The 27,895-nt window shown below is 40.9% G+C and overlaps 1 protein-coding gene across 8 annotated transcripts; it reads left to right on the forward strand.

Moving 5' to 3' along the window:
* LOC121601720 (acetylcholine receptor subunit alpha-like) lies at window positions 1-26,054 on the forward strand. 8 transcript variants are annotated; one of them, XM_041930676.1, is made up of 14 exons: window positions 687-962; window positions 1,301-1,667; window positions 5,178-5,699; window positions 5,799-5,843; window positions 5,960-6,069; window positions 8,476-8,656; window positions 20,343-20,458; window positions 20,590-20,758; window positions 21,123-21,259; window positions 21,394-21,482; window positions 21,589-21,643; window positions 22,542-22,661; window positions 24,087-24,333; window positions 24,697-26,054. In XM_041930676.1, exons 3-14 carry the CDS (start codon window positions 5,487-5,489, stop codon window positions 24,886-24,888), a joined length of 1,674 nt encoding a protein of 557 aa, XP_041786610.1. In that variant the 5' UTR covers window positions 687-962; window positions 1,301-1,667; window positions 5,178-5,486; the 3' UTR covers window positions 24,889-26,054. The 8 variants fall into 8 exon arrangements, with proteins under 8 accessions (XP_041786668.1, XP_041786546.1, XP_041786610.1 ...); XM_041930734.1 differs by lacking the exons at window positions 687-962; window positions 1,301-1,667 and adding an exon at window positions 1-73; XM_041930612.1 differs by lacking the exons at window positions 1,301-1,667; window positions 8,476-8,656 and adding an exon at window positions 12,701-12,881 and having other exon boundaries at window positions 686-962.
* Window positions 26,055-27,895: the final 1,841 nt, after the last annotated feature.

The raw sequence follows: 27,895 nt of genomic DNA on the forward strand, positions 1-27,895 counted from the left end.
GTAGCGCGAGGGTTTTAGTTCATTTTTCTCTTCATTTATCACCGCTCCTGCCCAGGCTGCCCATTGTGTGCTGGTATGTTATTGTATTTTCTCTTTTGTTTACGGCTTTGTTTAACATTCTTGCCATGAGGGGGAGCGCGGGTTGGCGCATTTGTGAAACGCGGTCGGAGGCTGACGTAGGTGGGGCGCGTGAGTCGCTTACCAGCCGATGCGAGAGACGATAATGCTGTTAGGTAATTTGATTTATTCATTCGATTTAATTACTGAAAGTAGTTGGAAGCTTTTGGGGTGAAATGGAAACGACTGTTCTTTTATGTTTTATTTTTTACTGTCAGGTTTAGTGGAATTAACCTCTTTAAAACTATTTTAATGTTTTTTTTTTGTGTGTTAGACAAAACAATGTTCTAAAGTAACTCCCAAGTACGCCCAAAACAATACATCGCACAAATAGTAACAAAATAACGAATAGCAAAAAAAAAATACAACAACAACACAGGACGACTTTCCTCTTCTTCTTCCCGTGCACTGGATGATGCTTTCCCGTGCGCGAAGCTTCGGGTGGCCACGGTTCGCTCGCGTACCTAAAACTCTCCCGCTCTATAGCTCACTAGCCGACGAAAGCTCTTCGCACCTCCGGCAGCTCAGCTCTTGAGCGGTGAGCGTGCGGACGGTTATCAGCAAAGCGACGGGAGCTACGGCAGAGTGTAGCGCCTGAGAGTATCGACCAGCAGCAGATCGCTCTCGCTGTGCATCCACAGCATCCGTCCACTTCGCCGCCCCGGTACAGCACGAGCTGGAGCGCGCAGGCTGTCGTCCTCCGACTAGCGCTCCTTCGCTCGGCAGCCGCGTCAGTGTTGTTTGACAGTGGGCACAGGGCTGTACAGGAGACCATTTAGCGCTCCTGGCGAAATCGTGTCTGTGTGTGTGTGTGTGTGTTATCACAGAGGCGCGGGCACTTTTGGGTGAGTTGGGTCATCGTGGTGTGGACCGACCCGTTTGGTCGATTTTGTTGTTGTTGTTATTCTTGTGGCACGGCCAATCCTGTGGGGTGTTCCGCTTTTTTACCACCTTCCTTCCCCTCCCCACACCTCGACACAGTGTGTTAGTTTGTGTACGTGAAATTTGAAGTCAATTTTTTTAGCAGTTTCTAACAGTTTCCCGGCATTGGGAAGGATAGCTTAGTCACGGTGGTAGGGGAAGCTAGTGCGGTTTACTGGTGGTTTGCGTTGCATTTGCAAGGACGCGCGCCACTGGTTCGCTGCAACGGGATGATAGCCCATTGTCCTGTCTTTCTTGCCAGCCCTGCCGTCTAGGAAGGGGCAAAAGCGAAACCGATAGTGTGCCAACCAACATCGCAGTGTGCGGTCGGGAGAAACAGTGAAAGGCGCGGAAAGAAGAAGCAATAGAAAACAGAAAAGAGTGTGTTTACAAAGGAGGTCACCCCCACGTGGGAGGGGGTGAATCCAGAGGCGATCAATCTCAGCGAATTTAGCGCTAGCGCTTGGCGTCAACATGCTGCCAAGCGGCCAACATCACCCATCAACGTACCGTCATCATCAACAGTCGCGTACGCGGCAGCAGGACACAATTCCGCGACCAGTGGTGGCGTAAGGAAGCCCCGGCACGGATAGCCCCCCGCACTCCGAAAGGGTCTGCACGGACTGCAGGTAATGGCAGGCAATGCGAATGGTGTGAAGGATGCTGCAAAACGGCCCTTTCCTTTTGTTCGGTTGGAAAGTGGACGAAAAAATGCGAACAATCGTCCTTAAGTGCGTATGTTTACTGATGATATGGTGCTACCCCTAGTTCCTTTTCTTTGTGTGTGTGTGTTTGTGTGTGTGAAAGTGTGCTATTTAAGAAGGGGGGGGGGGTTCTGGTTCGACGGTTTGAAGTCACCAAGAAAACACGCCTTAATATTGTGTAACTTGAGCGCCTTTGAAAGAAAAGACGACTTACTTCGGTAAGAAAGCAGCAAAAAAAAAAGACGGAATCTCTCACACACAAACACACAAACACGTTGGCAAGCTCGCAGACTAGCCCGTCACACGTGTGTATTTATCTTACAGCGGTGAGAATATGGGTGTTGTACTATCCTTAATTTCTCACCGGGAGAGAGCGGGAGAGCGACTTCTTCCCTCGGTCGAACGGATGGTACGATGAATGGGTGACACGCGGAGCGTGAGGTGGCGAAAGGAAGGCGAAGGAAGATAGTTGCATAAATAGGGCCCGTTCGGGGCGCGGAAATAGGGTGTGAGCATATACAGAGAGAATGCTGCCTCGCCCCAGCACTAACTGTCAACTAACAACAACTTAACTTGCAACGTCAGGGCTGACAACCGCGCCCAGGGAAGCCCAGGAAGAGGGAAGCAGGGGGGGGGGGGAAAGTCCACATTGGCAAGTTATGCAATAGAATTAGATAATTTTCCGATCGCACGGGAGGGGCTTGCCCGTCCCGCGATGCGAGACCTCGTCCTCGTGGGCGAGCTTTTACTTCATCCCGATGACAAAGGTGGCGCGGCTACGAGATAAGAAGATGTCAGCCAGACGCCGAGCGCCAGATGAGGGTGGGACACGAAAGAGAGAGAGAGAGAGAGAGCGATGTAGAGAGAAAGAGTGAGGGATAAAGAGAGAGGTTGATAGGTAGAGAAATAGAGAGCTGAGTGAAGAAAATCAGTAGATTGCTGAACAAGAAGAAGCGAAAAAGAAACCGTCGGGCGTTGGTAGTGATAAAATGTGATTGAGTGAGATGGAGCCGCGTTTGGGGGGGGGGGGGCTGGGATGGATCGTGCGAATCTTTCACCAAACATATCGGCACGGGAATACATCCACCGGGTTTCAGGATGGGGAGGGGGGATTTGGGGGCAGCTTTAGCAGCACCTCCTTGCTCACCACTACCACGCTGGGTTGGCGGGCAGATTTGGAAGAGAACTTTTGGAAGCTCAACCCCCTGCCTCAACCTTCGCTTTCGCAACTTTTATCCCGGCTGCTCTCGATTTTGTTTCCTGTTTGCTTGTGGGGGAAAACGGGGCTATGGTACACGACGACCCAGCCCGTGGCCACGATGGGAAGGAAGCTGCGAGATAAACTGTCAAACGGAAACATGAAAATTAACTTCTTTTTTTTATTTTTTGAACGAAGAACTTTGCGGGAGAGTGAGTGAGAGAGTACGAGGGTGTTGTGGGTGGGTGGCCGGCGGTAGGGGTTGGGCTTTTGGGGTTGGTTGGTCGTCCTGAATTTTCAATTAAGCTATCGGTGGCTGTTCATCGCGATGCGAACGCTAAAAGTAATCCATCCTCGTGGTTTATGTAATCATCTCCTCCATCTCGTCGAGTCGCCGTACATCCCTTGTGTTTCTCTTTGTATGTGTACATGTGTGTGTGTGTGTTTCCGGGCGCTTCTTCCGACCGCCGAGAACACAGGAAGTGTTTACGTGAGAGTGGCTAAGTGATGTGTGCTTTATGGGTAGCGGGCATACATAGTGTAGCAGTTGCCATCGTTCCGGTTTTACTATCACGTTCCAAGGAGTCGGAGACGGAAGAGGGTTAGGTAAGGGGCGAGGGCGGCACTTTACAGTCGCCGAAATTACCTCCTCCCCCGACTGGGCGTGGAGTAGTGACGAGACCGGATCCCGTTAAAATGGCAGACACTGTGACAGAGTGTGTTGACATTCTGCTTTTATTATGATACGTGTGGCGAATGGTAAAACGCCGCGGTTGTCATCTCCCCGCCGCACTCTAGTAGTGTCCGGGGAGTTGAATATTTTGGGCGTGGGCCAGGGGGAGGGCACAGAGAGGCGGAAGAGCAGCGCAGTGTCTGGCAGAAGCCAAAACCAAGGTGATAAATGGTACGAAGGTGATGGGTTAATGGAATCAGCCGTGCGTTCAGCGCGATAGTGGCGTTGCCTTTATTTTCTAGGACGCGCGCGCGCGCCCCATAGAGCCATAAAAGACACTGCCATCTGTGGCGAACTCCTACCCCATTCCACCATGCCCCAATAAACATACCAAACAAGCTCACACGTTCCACACATACACACACTCACACCTACACTTACAGCAAATTTTCGCACGGTAGCACTCTAGCATCGCCTTCGGCGTTTCATCGGATCGGAAGCTGCGTTCGCACATTCTCTTAGTAGAACCGCTTACATTACCAACTGTGTGTGTGTTAGAGAGAGATATAGAGACAAACACACAGGACAAGTGTGATAGCTCGTGTCGGGATATTAAATTACACTACTTTATTTTCCCTGTTTTGTTTAGCGCTCGTAGAGCGTGAATGGCAAGCAATTAAGCTGTCCTTTTTATATCCGATGTGTCAACTGATCGGTAATCAGTATTACGTCGTGCGAACGTGACGTACATTACGTCTAATGGGCGTACCACTGATGGGTAAATTGCAAATTTGCCGTTGGAGCTCGTCACAAGCTGACAGTGGCGAGGGGAGAGGAGATTCGAGATATCCGGAATGCGTACGGATTGGGATGAATCTGTATTATTCTGAAATACACCGTACGTCTTCTTCAGATGAATACGGACCTTTGTATAAGACTTCGAGACATAATTAATTTGTACACATTTTTGTGTACCGCTCGTGTTTGAGTAAGGATAATTCCAGTTAACTCTGGCCAACTCCAGACGACTCGGAACGTTTGCCAACGACCTCGGCGATTGAGTCTGGTTAAATCCGAATAGCTCTCGATGTCGCAGGACGACTCCAGATAACTCCGGACGACTCCGAACAATTCCGGATCACTTCGGACGACTCCGAGCGGTTGAGTCCAGATGAGTCTGCATGACTTTTTATGACTTTGGATGCCTCCAGATGATTTTCTACGGTCCTCGATTATTCCGGATGTCTTCCGAACACTAAATGGTTGGGTCCCGATTAGTCTAGATGATCCTAGAAAACTCTGGATGACTTAGAACGATGACTCTATATGGCTCTGCATGGCTCTGGACGACTTCTGATGACTACGAGTGATTCTGGCTGATTACGTCAAGAGGGTCAAGAGTGGCATCCAGATTTCAGTAGATCAACGATATCATTTCGAACTACACATCACCAGGGCGTACATTGAGTCTTGGAGCCTGAACGCATTTTCAGGAGTTTCTTTATTTCCCTTAAAGTCAAAAAAGCTAATAACGTGTTTTTGCGTCTTATGTTATTGCTTCCAGGTATGATTGAGTGCGTTGCAACGAAACATCCGGAAATGGATACCGGGTGTACGAAAAAGTAAGACGAAGTGCATTACCACCATTCAAAACAAACCGATCACTATGTATTGCCAACACATGTAGTGCTCTCTCCTACCCTCCTACGTCCAATTGCCCAAAGCCGAGGGCATCAAGGTGAACGGTGTGCTTTCGCAAAGTGTAAGAGACTCATTGCTGTAGTTTCTCTGTAGTGGAGTCCTGCCAAACGGACTGCTGTGCTAAACAAAAAAAAAACATCCAATAACCCACGTTGGTGCAAGCGTGGCAATCATGAGGGCGATCATGCCGACGTCGGGCGAAACGTTGCGGGCCTGGCTGCTGTCGGCCCTGGTCGTGCACGGTGCGGTCGCCGGCAACCCAGACGCCAAGCGGCTGTACGACGATCTGCTGAGCAATTACAACAAGCTGGTCCGGCCCGTCGTCAACACGTCCGATGTGCTGCGCGTTTGCATCAAACTGAAGCTGTCCCAGCTAATCGACGTGGTACGTATGGAACGGTACAGGAGAGGGGATATTTACGGGTACTCTCGCTAAGAGTGCACTTTTCAATAATTGTCTTTCTGTGTCGTGAACTCTTTACAGAATTTAAAAAATCAAATCATGACCACCAATCTCTGGGTGGAGCAGGTAAGTGTTTCGCTTATCGTTTTCGTTTGGGGTGGGCGGCTCCAGTGCCACAGTGGCCGGAGGGGCGGCAGAGTGATTCGTGAAAAACCTTTCACATGATTCCCATTCCCGCACAGTCCTGGTACGACTACAAGCTGCGCTGGGAGCCGAAAGAGTATGGCGGCGTGCAGATGTTGCACGTACCCTCGGACCACATCTGGCGGCCTGACATAGTGTTGTACAATAAGTAAGTATGCACGCTATACTAATTCAGTGTCCTCGCCCTATGAAGACCTTACCCGACGGAAGCGACGAGAAACAGATACAGCGCAATCCTTCTCTGATCAGACGAACATAGATGAGGAAATGTTACATACTAGTACACACAAATACACAAATACGCACACTTTAACACACACTCACACACACTCTGGGGAACGCAGGATCAAAACCATGAGGATATAACAGGTTTCGAAGACCGTACTACTAACTGCCTCTCACAGAGTGCTAGCGATACCTTGACACTGTTACTAACCAGGGCACGACTACACAGTTGCTATCATACTGATACAAACATGCATTTCAGACCCATGCAGCACTCTGTGCATCAGTACGTAGTTAGCCATTGTTGAGTTACGTTAAGGAGTTCACGAGCAGTGCCTACTTTACACTAGGAAAGCAAAGCATAGTGGCTTTTTATCGTGTTACTAGTGAACTATCTTACTACCTCTATCACACTAACACATGTTAGGCTTGTGACGCGAAATTTTAACTCTTCAGCTAAATTATACAACTACTTTACAACTTGACACGTACGAAATAATATTTCAAAATTACTACTACTACTACTACTACTACTACTACTAGTACCGCCGCTTCTACCACCTACTGCCTACTCTACCGTTACTACAGGGAAACACTGTCTTACCACCGTTTACAAATTGTTACTTTTGACCAAATACTTATACCGTCCAGCATCACTACAACTGTTTGGATTTTAACATTGTTACATTATCCTCGCCCTCCTTCCTCCACCAGTACTCACCACTACCCCCACCCGGTGGTGGGAGGAAAAGGGTTGGGGGAGGGAGGGGAGTGGTGGAGTTGTAGGAAGGGTTTACTAACATGAAACTGAAGTCTCTGCCAGTCTACTTTATTTGTGTATGTGTGTAAATGTGGTTTTATTCTCCCTCGCTCTATATATCTCTCTCTCTGTCTCTCACACACACTCTGTCTCTCACTCTCAGTCCCATTCTCCCTGTCTTTTTACGCTCTATTTAATTCTTCAACACGTACACACATACATGCATTATTTTTCTCTCCATCTATCTCTCTCAGATTCTCTTACACTTCCTTTATAAATATGTATCTCTCTCTCTCTCTCTCTCTTTATCTCTCTTTTACTTGTTTTATGTTTTGTGTGGGATTGTTTACTTTATTTGACCGTTTCCGTTCCGTTCTCTTGTGCAGGCCGTAGAAGCTCACGGAAAGCTCGAATGGTCGTTGGCAGACGGGTAGAATCCGTTGGGAAACCCTGTCCCTGGAAACCTTGACCGGGTTTTAAAAGCCCGCTTGCACCGTGCAACGCTTTTGCGTCCTGTTTGTTGCGTTCTGTGCGAGTACGTTTGGCTTAAAGCCTTTTTCTTGCGGAGTACTAAAAAAATATAAAACATGAAGCACACAATCGAAAGGAATTAGGAGAGCGTGATGCAGATTCTTAACAGAAACAATCAGAAACAATTAAATATTCTACTCAACTATGTATTGAATATTGGATAAATTTCTGCATATCTCAGACGAGATGTGTGATCCATCTTTCAGATTGTTTGTTCAGCAATCGTATGAGAGATGTAACATTTCGATATAGTCATTACATTCCACGTTTGAGTAACAAAACCATTTTCATTATATTAATCAGTACTGAACTTGCGTCGCAAGGACGCGAGCCTTTTAAAATAACCAGTTACATCATATCAACCATCGGAATGTATCCACTTGTTTGTGTTGAATTTCAATGAAGAATGGAGATCAAAAACAAGGGAGGGGACTACGCTTTACGAAAAGTTTTCTTGTTTTTAATTTCGGTCAGTCTAGTGTGTTAAACCTGAGTATGTGTTATAAATTTAGATTTTTGTTGTTGTATATTTTCCATTCTGTGCTTTGAACTAGTAAAAGCGCAACAAATGAAGTAAAACATTCGAGAGGATTGAGATGGAAAATTGGTTTCCATGCACCAACACACATACGCACTCCTGAGCCACACATGTGTCACAACTTTGTCGAAACAAACAAAACCCGCTGCTACTGCTGCTCAGGATAGTGATACAAAACCAAACTCAATCATTGTCCACACGTCCCCCGCCCTGTTCGCCCCCGCCCCCCTTCTCTTCGTGTTACACATATATTAACCAAACATACTATAAAAAACAAAAACCAGCGAAATAGCGTAACCAAACTGCATCTAACTAAGAACGTACGATTTATTAAAAAAAAAGTCAATGATAACCTTACTTTCTTAAAACCCAACCAAACCCCACCAACTCCCCCAAATATATCCATTACCACTAACCACCGCTTCTACCACCAACCAACCGCCCCCACCCTGCAACCCTTTACGACTCGTAACAATAAACCCCGTTTCTAAATATCTCAGTGCCGACGGCAATTTCGAGGTGACGTTAGCAACAAAAGCAACCATATATTCGGAAGGTTTGGTTGAATGGAAACCACCTGCCATTTATAAATCATCATGTGAAATTGACGTAGAATATTTTCCATTCGATGAACAAACATGCGTATTGAAATTTGGAAGTTGGACATATGATGGTTTTAAGGTAGGTTTTCTATAATATTCATCTGTTGGTTTTTCTAACAACAAAATAAGAAACAAAACTAACCACAGCCACCATCACACAAGCAAATATGTTTTTCGTTCGTTTCCAATCAGTAAATAAATATGTACATATTTATTTATGCCACGACTCACCCCACTTACCAACTTACCCACCCTCCCGTTTTTGCTCGGCAGACGTTCCTTTCATGCGTTTTGAGTCTTGTTTTGTCTTCCGTTTCCTTATCGGGTATAGTTTCCATGTTTTTTTTTCTATTCCACTCGTTTGCATCCTTTCGATTAACTCGTTTTTTCAGTATCAATTAGTGACTGATTTCACGTTTACCGCTGCCTTCTTTGATATTATTTAGCTGGGTTTCATTGTTCGTATTTCAGCATGTGTTTTTACTTACTTACTTTTTTGCAGAAAGAACATTTTCGGTACTCTTTTGGCAATTTTATATCATCGTTTATCTTACGGAACTGTTTTGAACTTTGGAAGACTCGTTTCTTGAGTCGTTTTTATTGTTTTTCGTGTTAATATTGGTTTTGTAATGATTTCTTTCTGAACATAATGGATCTGTCTTAGTAAACAAGGTGACATACGAGCTTGCAATTGTGTGTGTGTGTGTGTGTGTGTGTGTGTGTGTGTGTGTGTGTGTGTGTGTGTGTGTGTGTGTGTGTGTGTGTGTGTGTGTGTGTGCGTGCGTAAATGATTGAACTTACCGCCCTCCTTTAGTAAGATGCATCCATTCCCTGTCAGAACAATGCCATTGTTTGATTTACAGTTTACCTTGTTTATATTCTCTTTGATTTCCTTCTCCTGCCTTCCTACAAGAAAAACAAGCTTACATAAATATCTGTAAATAGCTAAACAAACTCAGCCAAACCAAAAGCCAACTTGATGTATAGCAAACCAAACCATCAACCAGATTCATCAAGTTTTAACTCGTACTTAATCTCATTTGCTTGATGATTATACTCACCATGTGTATTTATTGTTTTAGTATTAATCTTACGTTGTAAATTGCGTAATAGTTCACAAAGCCTCTACCGTATCAGATGTAAACAAATCGGAATAATAAAAAAACACACACACGCACACACTCACACTCAAAACCAAATCAACTGTTAGCACAGGATGTCAACTAGAACACAATTAAAAACAAGCACACACACAAAAACAACAAACAAAAATCCCAAAACTAAACTAAACCAAAACTACAAAAGCAAATGAATAAACCAATGTAAATTACGAGCAAGATTATGCAGAGAATGGAGAAAACGGAACTGAACTCCAAAACGAGCAGAAGAGAAAATGAAAAGAAAACTCATACCACATCTGCGTCTGCGATGATTGCGACAACAACAACCCGACTACTGCCTACGACTGCTATTGAATGTAGTACGTTTACCTTTCTGCTTTTGATTTCTGAATGTACTCAGCTGTGTAAAGAGCCAAACTGTCCTTTCGATAAGCGTAGTTGAGTTGCCCTTTCGGTCAATACTCCTGTCGAGTCGGAACGCGCGTGTAACGTCACTTACTATATACATATGCCTTGCTTACCTTTCTCACACCCTCTCTAGCTGTCATGTCTATCACTCTCTCTTCTATTCTTCGTAACATTTCGTATCTGTTTACTGTGTTAATGTACATATGCCCTTTTCTTCTTTTATTCATATTCAATTTTTGATTTTAATTCGTCCTACTAATACTCATATTCTTGTTACATTGTTGTTTATCTTATTTTTTCTACTTTTATGGTTAACCTATTATTTCATTTGTCTTTTTTTTTGTTATCTCATTCATTTCTGTCTGTAAAAACTTTTCCTCGGCCACTCTCAGTCCTATGGTTTGCAGTTTTCAATCTCTCTTTAGCGCATTTTTGTTGACCTTCGGATGATACTGCTTCATTTATCTGTTTTCTGCGTGTACTGCGGTGGCTGATACAGGTGATTCTCGGTTAGCCCGCGCTGTAAATAAAATACAAAACAAAACAAAAAGCAAGTTTCACTCAGTTCTGCACATTCGCTACACATTAATCAATAATGACTGTAAAAACGCATTAGATACAGTAGGATGTATATAATACTGGTGTGCGTTCTTTTAATTACTTTTTTTTTATCAAGCATTTTTTCAGAGAATGGTATCGTTGTTATTTGATGATTTAAAAAAAAGTTTTCTATTTCCTGATTCACCAGCTTTTTGCTGTATCGTAATAATAGAGAAAAATGTATTTCTATCCACGTTTCCCATTTTAAAAACATATTTTTACGATAAACAAAAGAGCACGAAATAAGCACATATGCTGACGTGTCCAAAATAAGCTTCTGATTGAACGTAAACAGATCTGTCTTTAAAATGTGGCTAAATTAATACTTAGCATTCGTGAGCATTATTGAACGCATTCACGTCACCTCATAATATTGTTCGTCGCGTTGAACAAAATTTCAAAATAACTTACGCTAAAAATAAAAAAAAGCTTTCTAAATTTAAAAACCCACTCGATAAACCGATTAATTAAAATCCAAACTAAAATAACTAATAGCTGTATCTAAATATGATCTCTTCAGATTAATAATTTTATAAAAAAAAGATTGAATAATCAAAAAAACACGGATTGAAGTGTCGCTCGTTTGAATCCTTTGTTGACGTCACTACAAGCACATATCGTTATGCTGATAATAATAAAGCGTTTGTCACAACTTTTCTCAAGCTTTAAGTTTGGTTAGCATTAAGCTATCACTGAAACATGAAATAGCATTCAATCATTGTTGTAAGGTACTATTTGACCATCCTAAAGAATCGAGATTGACCTGTATCAACGATACTATGCATCAGGGTTCATTATTTTGAGAATGCAATGCCCGAAAAGCGCAGAACGCCACGGTTCACACGACTATTAGGTCGAGTCTCTGAATAATTCAACGGTATAGGTCGTCATACCCTGTACTATTTATTGCATTAAATCCTACAGCTTGTTTGTGTTGTCCTTTAACTTCTTTATCAACTTAACTAGTGTTTTACTTTCATTTTAAGTTTTACATTGGAAACAAAAATGTTGTGTTGATTTAATTAAAACGTTGCATTGAAAGTATTCGAATAAACCGCGTCTTCCACTTTGATCCACTTTGATGATACCTTCAGTTTTTATTAAACCAAAGTTATGTTCTTTAAAAATATAGCAAAATTCAAAATATAAATGAGTTGTGGGTAAAACGTTCCGTATGTTCGCTCCGTTCTTTAAACCGAACGCATCAGGCAAATAAAACTCGCGGTAGGTGTCACTCATTTACCCCATCTGCTGCGCAAGATTTTTCATTATGAATGTTGGCTCAGTAAATTATTACCGTTTTTTTTTTTAAATTGAACTTATCCTATTTCCAATGTGTTTCAAAACCAAGCGACAACACAAGTTAGACTATGATTAATCTAAGATATATATAATTCATATATATCTAGAAAGTCACATCTAAGATCTAAGATTCTAATTCCATTGTTTTATACTACTACATTCTGTATATCTTCATATCAACATTTATTTCCATCTTAAGCAACCAACTTTGATTTCTACTGTCATTGTATTAGGCCCCCGTTCTTTAACAATCGGTTCTTTGTATAATATTTTACTTATTTTATCGAACTTCTCCGTAACTTGGTAATTCGAATGTCTTCCTCTCGTCGATTGTCGATGTTGACGAACTGAAATGTTTTCGGTGTAATGGAAAATCGGACAAATATTGGACCTCCTCATTGAACTGTTTAATATTAATCGCTATCCTACGGATGCTGTTCCTCTATTCTATTTCTCTCTCATTCCCTCTCTAATATTTCTTTCTATCTCACTCTATATTTCTCTTTTCTTGTCTGTCTGTCTGTCTTACTCTTTCCCCTCCTCTTATGGTTGATTTCGAATGTCACTGTCTCTTTTTTCTATAACCTTTTTTAACTTTCTATCTCTCTCTCTCTTTTCTCTCACTTTCTCTTACATTATTAATCTCCGTTAGCAGGTTTAAACAGTGTTTTGCGTTCTTCTTCTCTCCACAGTGCTGATGGTCATTATGAGGTAACACTTATGACCAAAGCAACCGTATATAATAATGGTATGGTCATTTGGCAACCACCAGCAGTTTACAAATCGTCGTGTTCGATCGATGTTGAATATTTCCCATACGATGTACAGACATGTGTTTTAAAATTGGGAAGCTGGACCTATGACGGTTTTAAGGTGCAAGAAATATTTTCTTTATCATTTAACTCCATCTCAAGCAACTAAATTTTCACAACTCAAATATCAAACAAAAAAAAACAACTATGAACTAACTAATCTAAGTTGTCAATAGAAAAAAAAACCAGTTCTAAAACTTATTTCACGTTGTATTATATTCAGTTGTCACCCGGTTGCATATTTTTGTTTCTTCTATAGTTTAAACATTTTCCTTTGTGTTTATGTTCATGTTGTTTTGTTTCATAAGTGTATTTGATACCTTTCATTTCATTCGTTCTATTGCATCGATCTGAAAGGCTTCATCAGTTGATGTCTTTTTCAGTTTGTTAATTTCCATAAACCATGACTATTATTTTCGTACGATCCTTATTTTGTTTGTTCACTTATTTTTATTCTCCCAGTTGTTTTAGTCTGCTTAGAAGTTCATCAATGTCATGCCTTGAGTCCATATTTGCATCTACTTACTTTCAATTTGCTCATGTTCAACAGCAGCATCATTACTAGCAGCAACAAAGTGTTGTTTTGTTGTTGTCTCTTGTTTGTGAAATATCTAGAGGAGTCTGTTTAGATACCGTAATTGGAATTTCTTACGTATTGTCCTTCTGCCATCTGTTTGTTTGTTTGATTGTTTGTTTTATTTACCTTTGTTTGACCGTATTATTATGTAACACCAATTCCTTCGAATGGTTATTTCGATATTGATTACGCAAAACTGAACTAAAAACTTACTATAAAAAATCTATTTTGATTATGCCTTATAGCGTAACTCTAGTATCTTGGTGATATGTTTAGCAAGTTTGTTAGCCACTACTCAGCATTTACTTTAACAGCAGAAGGATATTTATTTTATTATCTTTTTTTATATATGATTATATCTTATCACTCTGAGGCTTTGTGTTTGTATGTCTTGTTTATTGTTATTATTGCTGTGTTTTGTGGTTAATTTCAACATTTGTTTTTAGTTACAGTTACTCAAACTGAAGCACTGAATTTGTTTTTATTGGCTCAACACTAAACTCTAATTACAAGAGAAATAAACCCGAGAAACAGCTGTGAACCAAACAACAACCAGATATAAAGCGTTGTTCAATGCTTTATTGTGTTAACTGTTTATCAACGCCAATGTTCTCGCATTTGGTTGTTACTTTCTTTACAATTGTTTCTCAGTTTTACTCGTGAAATATTATGTTAATTAATTTTCCAATACATTCCTTTCGTTTCTTCTAGTTCTCAAATCGTTTACCCTTTACGTTTGTTTAATTAGTTGTTCTGTATAAACTTTGGGTTTATCTACTACATATATGTACGAAATTTTTACAAAAATATTGGAATCAACTATTGGAATAATATTTGCAATTTCTCGTAACATTTGTTTTAATTCACAATAAGTTTCCCTTATCTTTAATTCGTTTAATTTACCCTGATGAATTATTCTTTTTAAAAAGCTTCCAAATAATTTAGTAGATCGTCATTATATTTTCAACCAACTAATTCTGGTTTTTGATTTGGAATGCTCTTGTTCGATTCTTCGGTTTCTTACCAGTCTTTCGTTTTTTTTTTTTCTAGGGAGCTGATGGTGCCTCATGTAATTGATTGATTGTGGTCTGTTAGCTGCTTGCCTTCTTGATCGAAAAAAACGTTATGAGATATTTCGTATTGCATCCTTAGCGAAACATTTTTCATGAGATTGAAACCTAAGCACAGCACACCGGTGCCGGTTTGAAGTTGTCTAGAGATGTTGTTTAGAATCGAAATGATATACACACAATATGGCCAGCAGTATCTTTTGAACTAAATTTCGACTACTACTAGCGAACTTTTGTATGATTTGACTCCTCCGTGTCTTAGGTATTTCTTCTTTTTAGTGTTAACGATCCTTCTTGCAAGAATGTTACGTTATAGTTTGCTTGTTTGGTGTTTTTACTTACCTTTCCTTGGTTTGTTTGTTTTCATACACCACAGTTGAAAGTGTTTCTTTCGGTTAGGTGAAACAAAGAATAATAATTATACCAATCACGATAGAGGTGATTAAAACTATAACAAAACACACGAAATACAAACTCTCCTTCAAATAAACAGCCTGAAAGCGATACAAAAATGCGCTAAAGTTGCTTCTCTGCCATAAACGATTGGACTGTAATTGAATTCTTGTTTTCTTAGATGATAATTGGACACGAATTGTTTGATGGAAAGTAGTGAGTGTTACGATCTTAACATGAAATCAAAAATTATAACATGATCGACTTCTGGTAAATGTGTTTCAATGGGAGGACTCCTTGGGTCCATGGGAGGTTAGCACATTATAATGGAGACAGTAGTTAGTGTGAAAATAGTAGCTTGAAAACGCATTTGATTTAAAAAGAAAAGAATACACTTTAGATTATACCAAGAAAATTAAAATATAAACTTTTCATGTTGATTTGCCTGAAGCACATTTTGGTATTCCATACTACGTTCTTTTACAACGAACATGTGCTATCGTTGTGATCAAGTGACATATGTATTAATGACATTTTTAAGCTGGAAAACTTACCGATCTTATGTTTGGTAGTGAGATTGTTTCAAATAGTTCAAAGGCAGTGCGGCCGTCGTTTTGGTAAACTTTTTCCGAGTGAGAAATGTTTCGATCGTTTGCATTTTTGGTAGAACATGTTTTTGTGCGATTCAGTACAACTGCTCATCCAAGGCATTTATTAGTTTATCTTTACCATATTGGCATCATTAATGACACTTAATTGTTTACCTTTTACTTATATACTTATCTCCGTTCACACTAGCTGTATTCAGTCTACCCATAAGTGACGGGGTGTGACATTCCAAATTTGGATTTTTGTTTTAATTTATAAAATATAGCAGAACAAAAACATTGATAATTGCAAGCAAATAATTCGATAGTGGCTTTATTATTTAAAATAAAATCCTTCATGATTATCGATCTGCATGGTTACGTGAGGAATGTTTAGGATAATTTTGGACTTAAGACTTGACACTTCTCTTCCCACTTCTTCCTCTTGGTACCAATATCAATCGAAACTATTGCCAATCGCCGTTCCCTAGCAACGGCATCCGTACGAAGAATAATCATAAAGAATGAAAAATAAAAAATCTAAAAATTGTCTTCTTTAATACTTTTTTTCTCTGTACATCATTTCCTCTACTTTCGATGCTAAACTGTTTAGTTCTCATTTCTGCTACAACTTTCTATCTTTCTTTCCCCTTTTCTATTCTCCCACATACTATGTTTACTTTGCTGTCATAATCTCTTTCTCTTTTTTACACCTTCCTGAATGGATCTTAACGTATTCCTTATTGATTTTTTAAGGTTAGCTATCGTCTCGAGAATCGCTCAGTGATTGATGAATTTGAAGCGCCAACATGGTACATATACAACATTTTGAACTAAATTTGTTTACACGGCTTCTTTTCCATCACCTTTTGTGTTGTGGTGTGATATTTTTTTCAAACCAAATCTTATTTGACTTCAAGCCCACCAATGAACCTTTAAAAAGCCCAGCTAGGCAAAGCGCAATCGCTAGCAGCTACCGCAATCGCGTAACCTCTAGCAGTGTCTTCATTTATAATCCTTTTTTACATAATTTCAATATCAACTAGCTTTAGTTGAAAAACACGGACAATTATGTACATGTTAGCGTACATGTTTTTTTTTTTATTATCCTAGCCATTGCGCTTCTTCTAAGCGGGGTTTAACAAACATTGGTGGATCTCATCGGCTCTTTTAATCGATTCGTCCTATTCTCAAGTTCAACCTCATTTAAAATGTAACGACCCGTATTTCAAGATTGATTTTATGTGCTTATGTCAACTTTATGTTTCAAGCATTGAAAGACATCACTGGGGCTTGTAACAATCGATGCTGCTAAATCTAATATTTATTTGTTTGTTTGTTTCTATATTTTGATTATTGTTTGTACATTGATCGACGACCATTCCTTACTAAGATCGGTTGATCTAGCCAATCATTCGATGCCAAGTTTACATATTTTGTGGAGTTGTAATTTATGATAATTCTGGTAAAATTGGTTTTAGCCTACACGCAAATGTCTGTAACGCGATGGTACCTCACATTGGTTTGAGTTCTAGTCATTAACCTCACATTGGTTAGTCTCAAACCTGAACTGCTTCATAGAGCTTCGTTCTTTGTTGTTGTCTTCCACAGTTTTTGAACTGTTGTACCGATTTGGAGCGATCCGTTGGAGATCATTTGAGAGGGAGATGACGAACGATGCTATACTTTGTTTTGTGTGCGCTTTCAATTAGCGAGTGTAGACGTGCCGTTGAACTGAAATCACTGACCGGCCTCCAGTTCCAGTTGTTCAGTGTGTAGCGCGATTTCTCAGCAGTGCTGCACTGTGACACAGTACCCAAGTGTCTGACAAAACAGGCAAGCCAAGACTAGTGTGCAAAGCAGTAGTGCCGTATGTGATAGTGTAGTAGCCGTAGTCTGGACTGTTGCCAACATTGCAGCATGCATGTTTCTTAGTGTTACTGGGTTTGCTTCTGATTCGTTCGTACCTTATACCAGTAGGCGTCGAGATTCTTAGTATCTGTGTGAGGAGCCTCATGCTACAGTAGCGGCAGACGTGATCGTTGCTAGTAATTTTGAGCTCTAAGGATATCTTTGCTGGTTAAATTTGTTTATTTTACTAAAACCCTGTTCGCCATTGCACGGTTATAACTGCTGTTTTAACTCTCTTTATTCTGTTTTATTTTACTATTAGAATAAATACAGCAAAATGTAGAAGTAAAAAAGGCAAAGAAGAACTACACAGTATGCAACACTTCCGACTACACATTGCACATAGCAAAACAAATCTAAACTATCTGACAGTGCGCATTGCATGCATCTCCAGTACTAGTAGAGCAAACACATGTTTGTCCCGTATACTAGTGCCCTTGGCTTGCCCGTTTGGAGCCCCACATTTGGTCTCAATGTTTCACGGCTCGCGTCCTTGCTGAGTTGGTGTTCTCGAAAAAACATGTGTCTCTGTTGACACAACTAGGGCTCGAAATAGCCATCTCCAGCTGATACAGGTCAATGTCAAGTGCTGGCGACAGACAACTCTGTTGATTGTTTCGGAAATGTTGAAACCACCTCGAACACGACCCTTCATAGCGTGCCCGACCGATGTAGCAAAAAACCGCGTCCGTTCGATTCTGGAAAGGGATGCCTGGGGGGCGCAAGCTAACCTTTCCGACCAAGTATCTGACTGTACCTACCAACAGCAAAACTATGCCTGTGCATGAATGCCTGTTATTTTACCTCTATTAGTAAGTTTCGTAATACGTATTATTAACCAAAACATAACCGCCGGAAGAGGAAAAAAACGAACTCATTCGAAAGCAACAAAAATTACGACAACTAGAAACGACATTTTGTACGAAATTCTTAGCAAAGACACTCTTTCCTATTTTACACTATCCGATATTTCGAAGGAATGGCAACATGCTCGTTCGATGAAACATTCTAAAATGTGGCAATGCGGTCGGTACACAAGCGAAAGCACACGGGCTGCTGTAGTTTAGAATGGCAAACCGTAAACCATGCTACCCATTTTGCAATGTCGATCGCGAATGAGCATTCAAAATTTCGATCTTTTATATTGTTTTTAGCACCTGGTTCTAGGATTCCACGAAATAGCTACGTTGTGCCCATGTGTACTAGCTCTCTTTCATTTTACATTTATTTCATATACTGTCGTGTGCGCGTATTATTCTGTGGTTGTTGTTCTTGCATTACCAGTTTTGCGATTCTACTCGTCTTGATGTTGCGTTCGTTGGAAACGTTCTCCTAGCAAGCAAGCAAGCTAAAACTACTAATAACAATAATAATCGTATCTAAAATAAGCTTGTATTGTTCCTTAAAAGTGAAACTATCTAAAAGCAACGCTTCATGCATCTCACAATGATGTGAAATAAATAACAAAGAAAACCCAAAAGTAAAACAAAAAAGATGAGTACAGAATGATGGTTAAAATAAACTGCTAATAAACTAAATAATAAATACACTAACATTCTTTAAAAAAAAAAACAAAATCATTTGTTTGCGTAGTTTGCATGACATAACTAAAACGATATGGAGAGATTAAAAACAAAACACTAAACTACAAACCTTAAAAACCCATCAAAACTGTGCCTGTTGGAATTTACCATCCTTCCCTGTCCCAGATATCCAGCAATTACGATCCCGTATTCCTCTCGCTCATACACCCTTAAAAAAAAGAACACATAAACTCCTGATGTCTAAACCTAGCATATACTAAACAATAAATACATCCATTTTGCTCGATGTCTGCTTGGTAGCGGTAGCCGTACATTGCAACACCGATCAAATCATAGCAAGCGTTAGCGCTCATTTCGCATTATCATTTTAAGATTTTACACTCAGTAGAGCGTTACCGTGTCTTGCAGCTGCCTCTTTCTCAATGTGTTGCTCTCATCGTTCTTTTGTTTTCACGTTCGATGTGGTAGTGGACTTCTTTGGGAATATATGTTCTATTTACGTTTCGTGTGATGTGTTAGGCTGGTTGAAATTTTCATTGTATATTATTTGCGGTGATTATTGACTTTCATCAATTATTGGTTCTTTTTTGTTCACCGCATTACTTGGATGTTGCGTTCGTGATGCGTTTTTCGTCACTATTTTCCTTTCTTTTTCACTTTGTGTTCGAATGGGTTGTACTTCGCTGTCGTTTTTTGGTAGTTTGTGTACCTTTTGTTTAGTTTTTTTCTGTTTCTTTTCTTTCTATTTTAACTTTTTGGCTTTATCGTTTTGATACGTATGTCTTTGTTACTCTTTTTATTTTTATTTACTTTTCGTCTTGTTTTAAATAATGCACTAAACCAAATCAAACCTAACCAGTAGTGCTTCTTACGGACACACATCACCCATTCGCTGTAGCACAACCCTGTTGCACAACTTCCTCGCCTCCCATTCGCTCACGCTCCAAACGATCAAACACCAAGCACAGGTACACACAGTACACAACAATTCGCTTTTTAGTGTTCTCATTTTCCACCTGTTCATTTACACCTTACCAAAAGCGTACTAGTTTGGAGCGAACTACAAGACACACACACAAGCAATATGCAACACATGCCATCACTACTCTCAGCTCTGCCACCAAACTCACCCTTATTCATTACTTCCACCAACAAACTAATACCCCCAAAATACTACCGTTTTTTTTATGTTCGTTTCGTTTCTGTACCATCGTTTGGTTTTTGATTTGAAACATTTCCTTCCCCCGCTAGCCGCACCAGTCTATAACGCTGTATTTACCTTCTTCGACTTTTCTTTCTCGCCTATCGCGGTTCCCGTGCGTTTGATTCGTTTCACTATTAACGATAATGATTAAACAAACAAAACCAAACAAACAAACAAACCCCAATGTAATGCGTATGCGAACCGTATCCCGAACGGGTTCGCTCCGTGTGGCACAGGTTGACCTGCGGCATATGGATGAAAAGTCGGGAAGTAACATCGTAGACGTCGGGGTCGATCTGTCCGAGTTTTACATGTCGGTCGAGTGGGATATCTTGGAAGTGCCCGCTGTCAGGTAGCTACATTGCACGCACATTATCCGCCAAGTAGTGATTGGTGTTGCCTGGCGTGTCCTTTGCTGGATACGTGCGCGCTCGATTCGTCTTCGCTGTTAACCCTGCTATCTTTCGATCTTCCTAACCACAGGAACGAAAAGTTCTACACCTGCTGCGATGAGCCGTACTTGGACATCACGTTCAACATTACCATGCGCCGAAAGACGCTGTTCTACACCGTCAACATCATCATCCCGTGCATGGGCATATCGTTTTTAACCGTGCTGACGTTCTACCTACCTTCGGACAGTGGCGAAAAGGTGAGAGCTAACGAACTTCAAGCTAGGTAGTAACACTCCAATGAAGTAACTGTAGCGTACCGCATCGAGTGCGAAGATCTTTAGATTTTAAATAACTCTGATGCTTCACTTCACCTTAAGATCTGCACCATGTCAGGGGTAATCATTATACCATGAGTCTAATTACATCATTGAATCTACCGAGTTGCAACGGTGTGGTGTACCAAGGAGGTTTTGAGCATCGGATGTCATCAGAGTATCATCTGAATGTACTCATTGATGCTTTCGAATCGCACCTAGACCATCAACTACCTAAGCATGATCTATCGATTTTGTCATCCTCCTCAGTCCATCTGATGCCTCCTTACATTTTCTTCTTCGGCAGGTTACGCTTTCGATATCGATTTTGATTAGCCTTCACGTGTTCTTTTTGCTGGTAGTCGAAATCATACCGCCAACGTCGCTAGTTGTGCCTTTGTTAGGGAAGTATCTCATCTTTGCCATGATACTTGTGTCCATTAGGTAAGGCTCATCATCAGCAGCCAACCATTGCTCTCCCACTGCTCAACTTGATAAAACTGTTTCGATTTTGTTTTTCTTTCCTGCCCTTCCCATTCGCATCGAAAACACATCAAACCAAACATCTCCAACTCCAGTATATGCGTCACGGTAGTGGTGTTGAACGTTCATTTCCGGTCACCTCAAACTCATCGAATGGCACCGTGGGTGAAAACATTTTTTATCGGCAAGTATTGGGACGATAACGCGAGCGATCCTCATCAAGCAGAATGTTTTGGGTTTGGATAGTGAACTGATTTTTTTTTTCATTCTACTTTATCGTCCCACCGTAGACTTTTTACCACGATTCCTGTTTATGAAGCGGCCACCGTACATCGAAAACCACAGGTACGTATCGATGAACGAGCGGTTGCGTATTCCAACTTGTCCCCAGTGCATTCCAACTTGTCCTGTTCGTGCTCCTTCAGTGCAAACTCCCTACTGTATTCTTTGGATGTTTTTTGCTCCTGAATCTTTTAAATGTTTTTTCTCTGTGCTCTTTTACTTTTAATTTTTACACTTTTCTTTCACTAGTACTATGCTACCTTTCCTTGAAATTTGCTACATTGGTAATGTCTAATCGATAAGTACGCGCAGAAAGACAACAGAAATTTCCTTATAGCCTCAATCAGGTGTACGATAGAACTGTACACCACCCAACACTTACTGCAAACAACCGTGCAAAACAATGTTTTACTGCCGATACTAAATAAGATGTGAAAGTAGCCCACAAACTTGAAGAAATCCTTATCTTCTTTTTTAGCAAATACCATGTACCATGTAAAGCATGTTTAATTTAGTTTTACCTAGTTTTTATTCTAGCCTTACTTTCTGACCTATGCAATGGGCTTATGAACAATCTATCTTTCATGTCTACTTACACAGATCTGTAACAGGAGTGGTTGCAAAAATCCAAAATCCAGTTGTCTTCTGCGATACATTGTAACCTCAAATATTCACATTCTTTGCTTCTTTTATTTTAAACAAAATTATTACTTCCCAACTCCTTCCCCAGAACTCCACCTGTCCCGTTCCACCCTTCACTCTTTCACACGTGACCGACGTGATGGATGCACGTGTATGGAATGCAAAATAAAAATAAACAAATAAATAAAAACCGTACCATCTAGTTATGTAGCGAACTTTTTTCGATGCAGATATCAGCTCATTTCTATACTGTTTTTTTATTCTTCTCGTTCTTTCTTTACGTTTACCTCTGTATTTGGGATTTTCTGCTTGTCCGTAGAAAACTGCTATCCAAAGACCTACACGCTTGCTTTTATCCTTATTACTCGACTACTACATTAAATCGTATAGCTCGTTTTACTAATAGGGCTCCATCTAAAGAAGATCTTTCTCCGTCAAGGTATTTATGACATATTCAACTAAATTTATTTCTCACACAAACACACTCTTTCGCGCGCTCTCTATCTCTCTTGCTCTTTCTCTTCCTCTTTATCTCTCTCTATCTCTCCGTCTATCCGTCTCTGTTTTTTTTACCTAATATCTTTTTCACTCTCTTTCGTTCGCTTTCTTTCTCGTTGTGCCGCTCCCAGTGAGCCGTTTCTTTCTTCTCGTGTTCACGCGTAACTACAGAATGTTTGCGTTATTCTTGTTTGGTTTCGTTTTACAACTTTAACTACTACTGCCACTCTGCGACTACTACTGTTAGCATTAAAACGGCATTCAATCTGTCTAGGTGTGCAACTAAATTCGTGCAACCTGTTATGGTTTTTGTCTTGATTTCGAAAGCTTCCATGCTTGTTTGGAGCTTTCCGTAACCTTACTGTAACGATCGGTATGTTCACTTTTATCACTTTCATTTTCTGTTCCTTTTGATTGTGACTGCAGCTCGACTAACTGAAAATAGGTGTCTATTTTTTTAATTATCTTCATCTGTTGAATGATTAGTCTTGTCTAGTCTGAAAACGAGTTTTAAGTTACTGTTGGTTGAGCACTCTGCTGATTGCTTTTGTTTTGGGTTTTTAAGCATGTCACTTGACCGAAATGCTAGAGTGTTTCATTTCTGAATTGGCTAGCGCCACCTATTGGCATATTGCACGAACTTAGTTGTTGACCTGGATTTTTTCACAGTACTAGAACGGATAAAGGATTACAAAGATACAGATAATGTGTTGCTTTCAAAGAGTTGTTGCAAACTGTAAATCATGTTTTAAAACATAAATTCATTTTTGTGACTCTTTAAAAAATATTACGACTCTTTCATCGGAGAGGTGTGCTTGGAATACTACTTAATATCATTTGTAATATTTTAAATATTTGCTACCATTACAACAAATGTATTTCTTTAAACAAGTTTATGACTTTAGAAAACATGAACCGAACACTATTTAGTATGGCTTATTATAAATTTTACAACTAAGAAATCAATCGAATTAATCGGCTGCGTTTAATTTCCTTGAATTAATTGCTATTAATATAAACACATCACTTCTGCAAAATCCTGCCATACAACTTATAATAAAGGCATACATAAAACTTTCCAAACTGTTTGTACAAATTTACTCTATACTTTGACATATTGTTTCCGTATATGGTATGTGACTGTCGTGCATTTTGCTATGTTTGAATTTAAATCTTTTGGCTGCAATCAAACACTCAGAAACAGAAACAAAACATTAACACACCTATACCGTATCTCCCTGTGCGATGAGTATCACACACCATCGAGCGTCCCGAAACAATGAATGAACCCATTGACGTACCTGTCATTTCCGCCGAATGCCAGCACCGTATGCTGATCGCCTGTTTTCCCCCTTTATCTGCCCAGTTTGTCAGGTACGGGCCCGTTCGGTGGAAGCTGCCAGATACACGGACCGATTCAGCTGCCCCATTCGGAGTCGGAGGAGCTGTCGATGTCGACGGCGGCCGATACGGCCGTCCCGTCCGGCATCAAGAGTCCCGCGTTCAAGCAGCCCGCCTTCTCACACTCCGTCTGCTCGACCGAGGTGCACCGCAGCTGCTTCTGCGTGCGGTTCATCGCCGAGCACACCAAAATGCTGGAAGACTCGACAAAGGTAAGCCAAAAAAAAAGCCGCATTTTGGCAACAGATTGCAGATACATCTTAGATATAACGGTGGAGACTAGGTTTCTTGGATGACTGCAGGGAGTCCTTAGATTTTATGCATTAATGGAATTCATTAATCGCGGATTCCTAATACCAACCGATACAACCAAAGTTATTGATCATGTTCTTCAATTAATGCTACAGAATTTGATTTCTCTTTCGCCAGTCTTCAATCAAGAAATACTTTAATCTTCAAAGAATGTTTAAATTATTATTTAAAAATCCATGCATGATTCTATACTACTTGAAGTTGTAGAAATGGCTCCACTTGATAATGGATATGCAATCCCCGTTTGCATCGTCTCTCCGCAGGTAAAGGAAGACTGGAAGTACGTCGCCATGGTGCTCGATCGACTGTTTCTGTGGATCTTCACGCTGGCGGTGCTGGCCGGCACGGCCGGCATCATACTGCAGGCACCGACGCTGTACGACGACCGGATACCGATCGACAAGACGTTCGACGAGCTGGCCACATCGACCGTCGTGCGCTGTCCCCCGCAATAACGCTCGCCGGCACTGTTGCAGCTACCGGTCGGCTTCAGTTTCGGGTGCGGGCTGCTGCTCGTGTGTGCCGCGGCCCTCAGTAGCTGCCTTTTCATGTACGCCCGGCTGCGGGTCGCACGGTGCAGCCTGCCGGCCAAACCGAGCCTGGACCTGGACGTGGCGAAGCAGGTGGGCCGCATGGTAGGAACGGACCACCACCATCACCACCAGGAACCAAGCAGTGTGGCGGTAGAGCGGTGAAGAGTGTAGCCTGTCCACCGGAGTGTCTGTCATGCAGTCGTTTACCCTGCCATCCTGGCCTTTCCTCAGCAATCTAGCAAACAACAGAACGCTAGACCGTCAGTCATCTAGAGGGCGCTCCACACAGCTCCCGGCAACAGTTGTAGCACGGGATCAGTTTTACATTTTGCGTTCATCTTTCACTACCGGTACGTACCACTACCGATTGGCACTGAGTGTTTCAGCGAGCAGGGAGGGACACGAACGGTCGATCGCTGTGGTGCTGAACGCCACTGCAGTTTTTAGCTTATTTCGACTGTACATATTTCACACGGTGACATGTGACACGACTCTGCGAGGAGAGGCAGCATGAAAGCATCGAAGCGCGCATTAAAGCAAGCATATAACAGCCGACAAAATTTATCAGCAAAACAAAAAAAAGGTAGATAACTACACTCACATCCGTAAGCATAACAAAACACACACGTCAAACAGTATTATATAGATACAGATAATAACTACAAGAGTTAACATTTAAGAGTAAGGTTTAAACGAGTAGAATTTTTATGTCTATAAAGAATAATACCAAACAAAAAAAAAGAGAGGGAGACAAGAGCAAGAGAAAAACGGGACAAGTGAAATGCAATATTTTTTTATCGAACTATGCACAAAAAAGCAACAAAAAAAATTGCCCCTGGCCGGAAACTTTTCCGGGCCAGATTTGACAGCGGACAAGCTTCATTTTACACACGTGACGTAGGAAACATGTAACGAAAAAAAACAAGCAAACAAACAAAACAAATTATTAACGATGAAATAATAATAATGAAAACATACACACAAACACTGCTGACACAAATTTCGGATATTTCTTGAAAAGAGAAACCGGTTAGAGCGAAATAGAGGTGTTTAACCAATAATCGAAAAACAGAAAGAGATCTACAAAAGAAAAAAAGAGAGAGAGGAGCAGAAGATAACATCACAAATGGCTTACATGAGCATGAACACAGCAAAAACAAAAACCTATATCGGGAAGCATTATTGAAATCAGCAAAAAGCAGAAGGTAACACGCAAAGATAAAAGATATTTAAAACGGGAAGGAAAAGGGAAAACAACAAACAGGTATCATAGTTTTAAACGGGAGTAAAGAAAGCAAGAAAAACAAGGGAAACGTTTAATGGGAAAAACGATTAAAAATCAGTATAATAAAAAAAAAAGATAGGCAAACAAAATAGGACAACTGCTGTTGCTGTTATGTGGTTAACAAAATTTAAACGAAAAAAAAACGTGGTAGACACAAATGTTTAGATCCACCTTATTCCAAATATGTTACGTCTAGCGTAGTATCTTGTAACCGGCGTAATCATACGTACATCATAGCAAATTGGTGCGAAATGTGTTAAGTTAGAGATGGTTCTTTTATATACTGTACTGTCTAAGTTCTAGTACCCATGTATTGTGTGCCGTTGACTTTTTAAACCCCATGTGTGTATGTGAGTGTGTGTTTGCAAGTGTTTTTTAAGTAGAAATGCCACGAACCACGAAAACTCAATAATCAGATGTAATAGGAAATACAAAGTGAAAGGGTAAAATTCCTAGTGAGACTATGTTAAAAGTAAACCAAAAAACGCACACACACAAACGCATACAAAAAACACACACCCACACACACAAATACATTGCCACACAGAGGAAGGAAGCGAGAAGGGAAAAGGTAGCTTTAAAGCATACAACGCAACACAAAGAATCTTGCTCAATTAATACGCTACACTGTTGTACCGGTTGCATAGTGGGAAATAGTAAGTGTTGCGCCTAGCAGGCGCCGAGCGCTAGTACTACCCTTAAGACTCTTTCCCCAATCAGTTTCCACTTAGGTCGGTCGGCTCTGGCTCGTCAGTTAGACGTTGGTTTTTGGTGTGTGTGTGTCCGACCGAAGGCCCCGGCCCTGATTGCGGAGAGACTCGTTTAGATTGCGTCGAGAGGAAACGAGAGGGAGAGTGCGTTAAAACTACGACAGCCACAACAAAATACAATGAAAAACACATACTGCCAGCGATTAATAGCATTGTGAGAACGAAGGAAACGTTTTTTCTAGATGCACCTATAATTGCCGTTTCGTTTGGTGCGCGCGTACACGCGTCCAGCAGCAGGAGTGGGTTAGCGTGGGGCAAGATGGCAGCAAACAACCAAGCTCAAGATAGATACATTTGTGATTTCGTACCTTGGACAGTTAACAGTGTGGGACAAGTTGTATAATTTTAACATGGTTTTTATAGCTTAATTAAGGTGATTTCGAAAACAATCTTCACGGACTGTAGCCAACCATCGATAGTTGTCCGCCGCTCAATATATGGTTAACAAAGGGAAAGGGACATCGATCTGGCCGTCGGTGTCGTTGCGCTTTTAGTTTAGTAAACGGAACGCTTCATTCTCGTGCGTTACTACTCTCTATTTGTCGCCTTAGTAAGCAATCATTTGTGCATCTGCAAGAGAAAGAGTGAAAGAGAGAGCAAGAGATAGAGAGAGAGAGCAGCATGATAAAGAGATATAGATAGAGCAAGAGAGCAAGAGAGAGAGAGAGAGAGAGAGAAAGAGAGAGAGAGAGAGAGAGAGAGAGAGAGGGAGAGAGAGAGAGGAAAGATAGAAATATGTTATTAGAGCCAAGTGTCATGTTGCAATACAAAAACGAAAAGGTGGAGAGATAAAACATTTGCAATCTTGCTCCACTGTACGCAAGCAATGATGGGTGGTTTATGTTAATGTCGATTTACTAAACAGACCTCATTA

Source organism: Anopheles merus, chromosome X (assembly GCF_017562075.2).
Source record: "Anopheles merus strain MAF chromosome X, AmerM5.1, whole genome shotgun sequence".
In the NCBI taxonomy this organism is placed as follows: Eukaryota; Metazoa; Arthropoda; class Insecta; order Diptera; family Culicidae; genus Anopheles; species Anopheles merus.

What these genes read in the sequence shown, in the direction of transcription:
- LOC121601720 (XM_041930734.1), top strand. Translation starts at nt 5,487, where the DNA reads ATGAGGGCGATCATGCCGACGTCGGGCGAAACGTTGCGGGCCTGGCTG. An exon ending in GGACATATGATGGTTTTAAG is followed by an intron (nt 8,657 to 20,342) that starts GTAGGTTTTCTA and finishes CGTGTGGCACAG; the next exon opens with GTTGACCTGCGGCATATGGA. An exon ending in GGTGAAAACATTTTTTATCG is followed by an intron (nt 21,483 to 21,588) that starts GCAAGTATTGGG and finishes GTCCCACCGTAG; the next exon opens with ACTTTTTACCACGATTCCTG.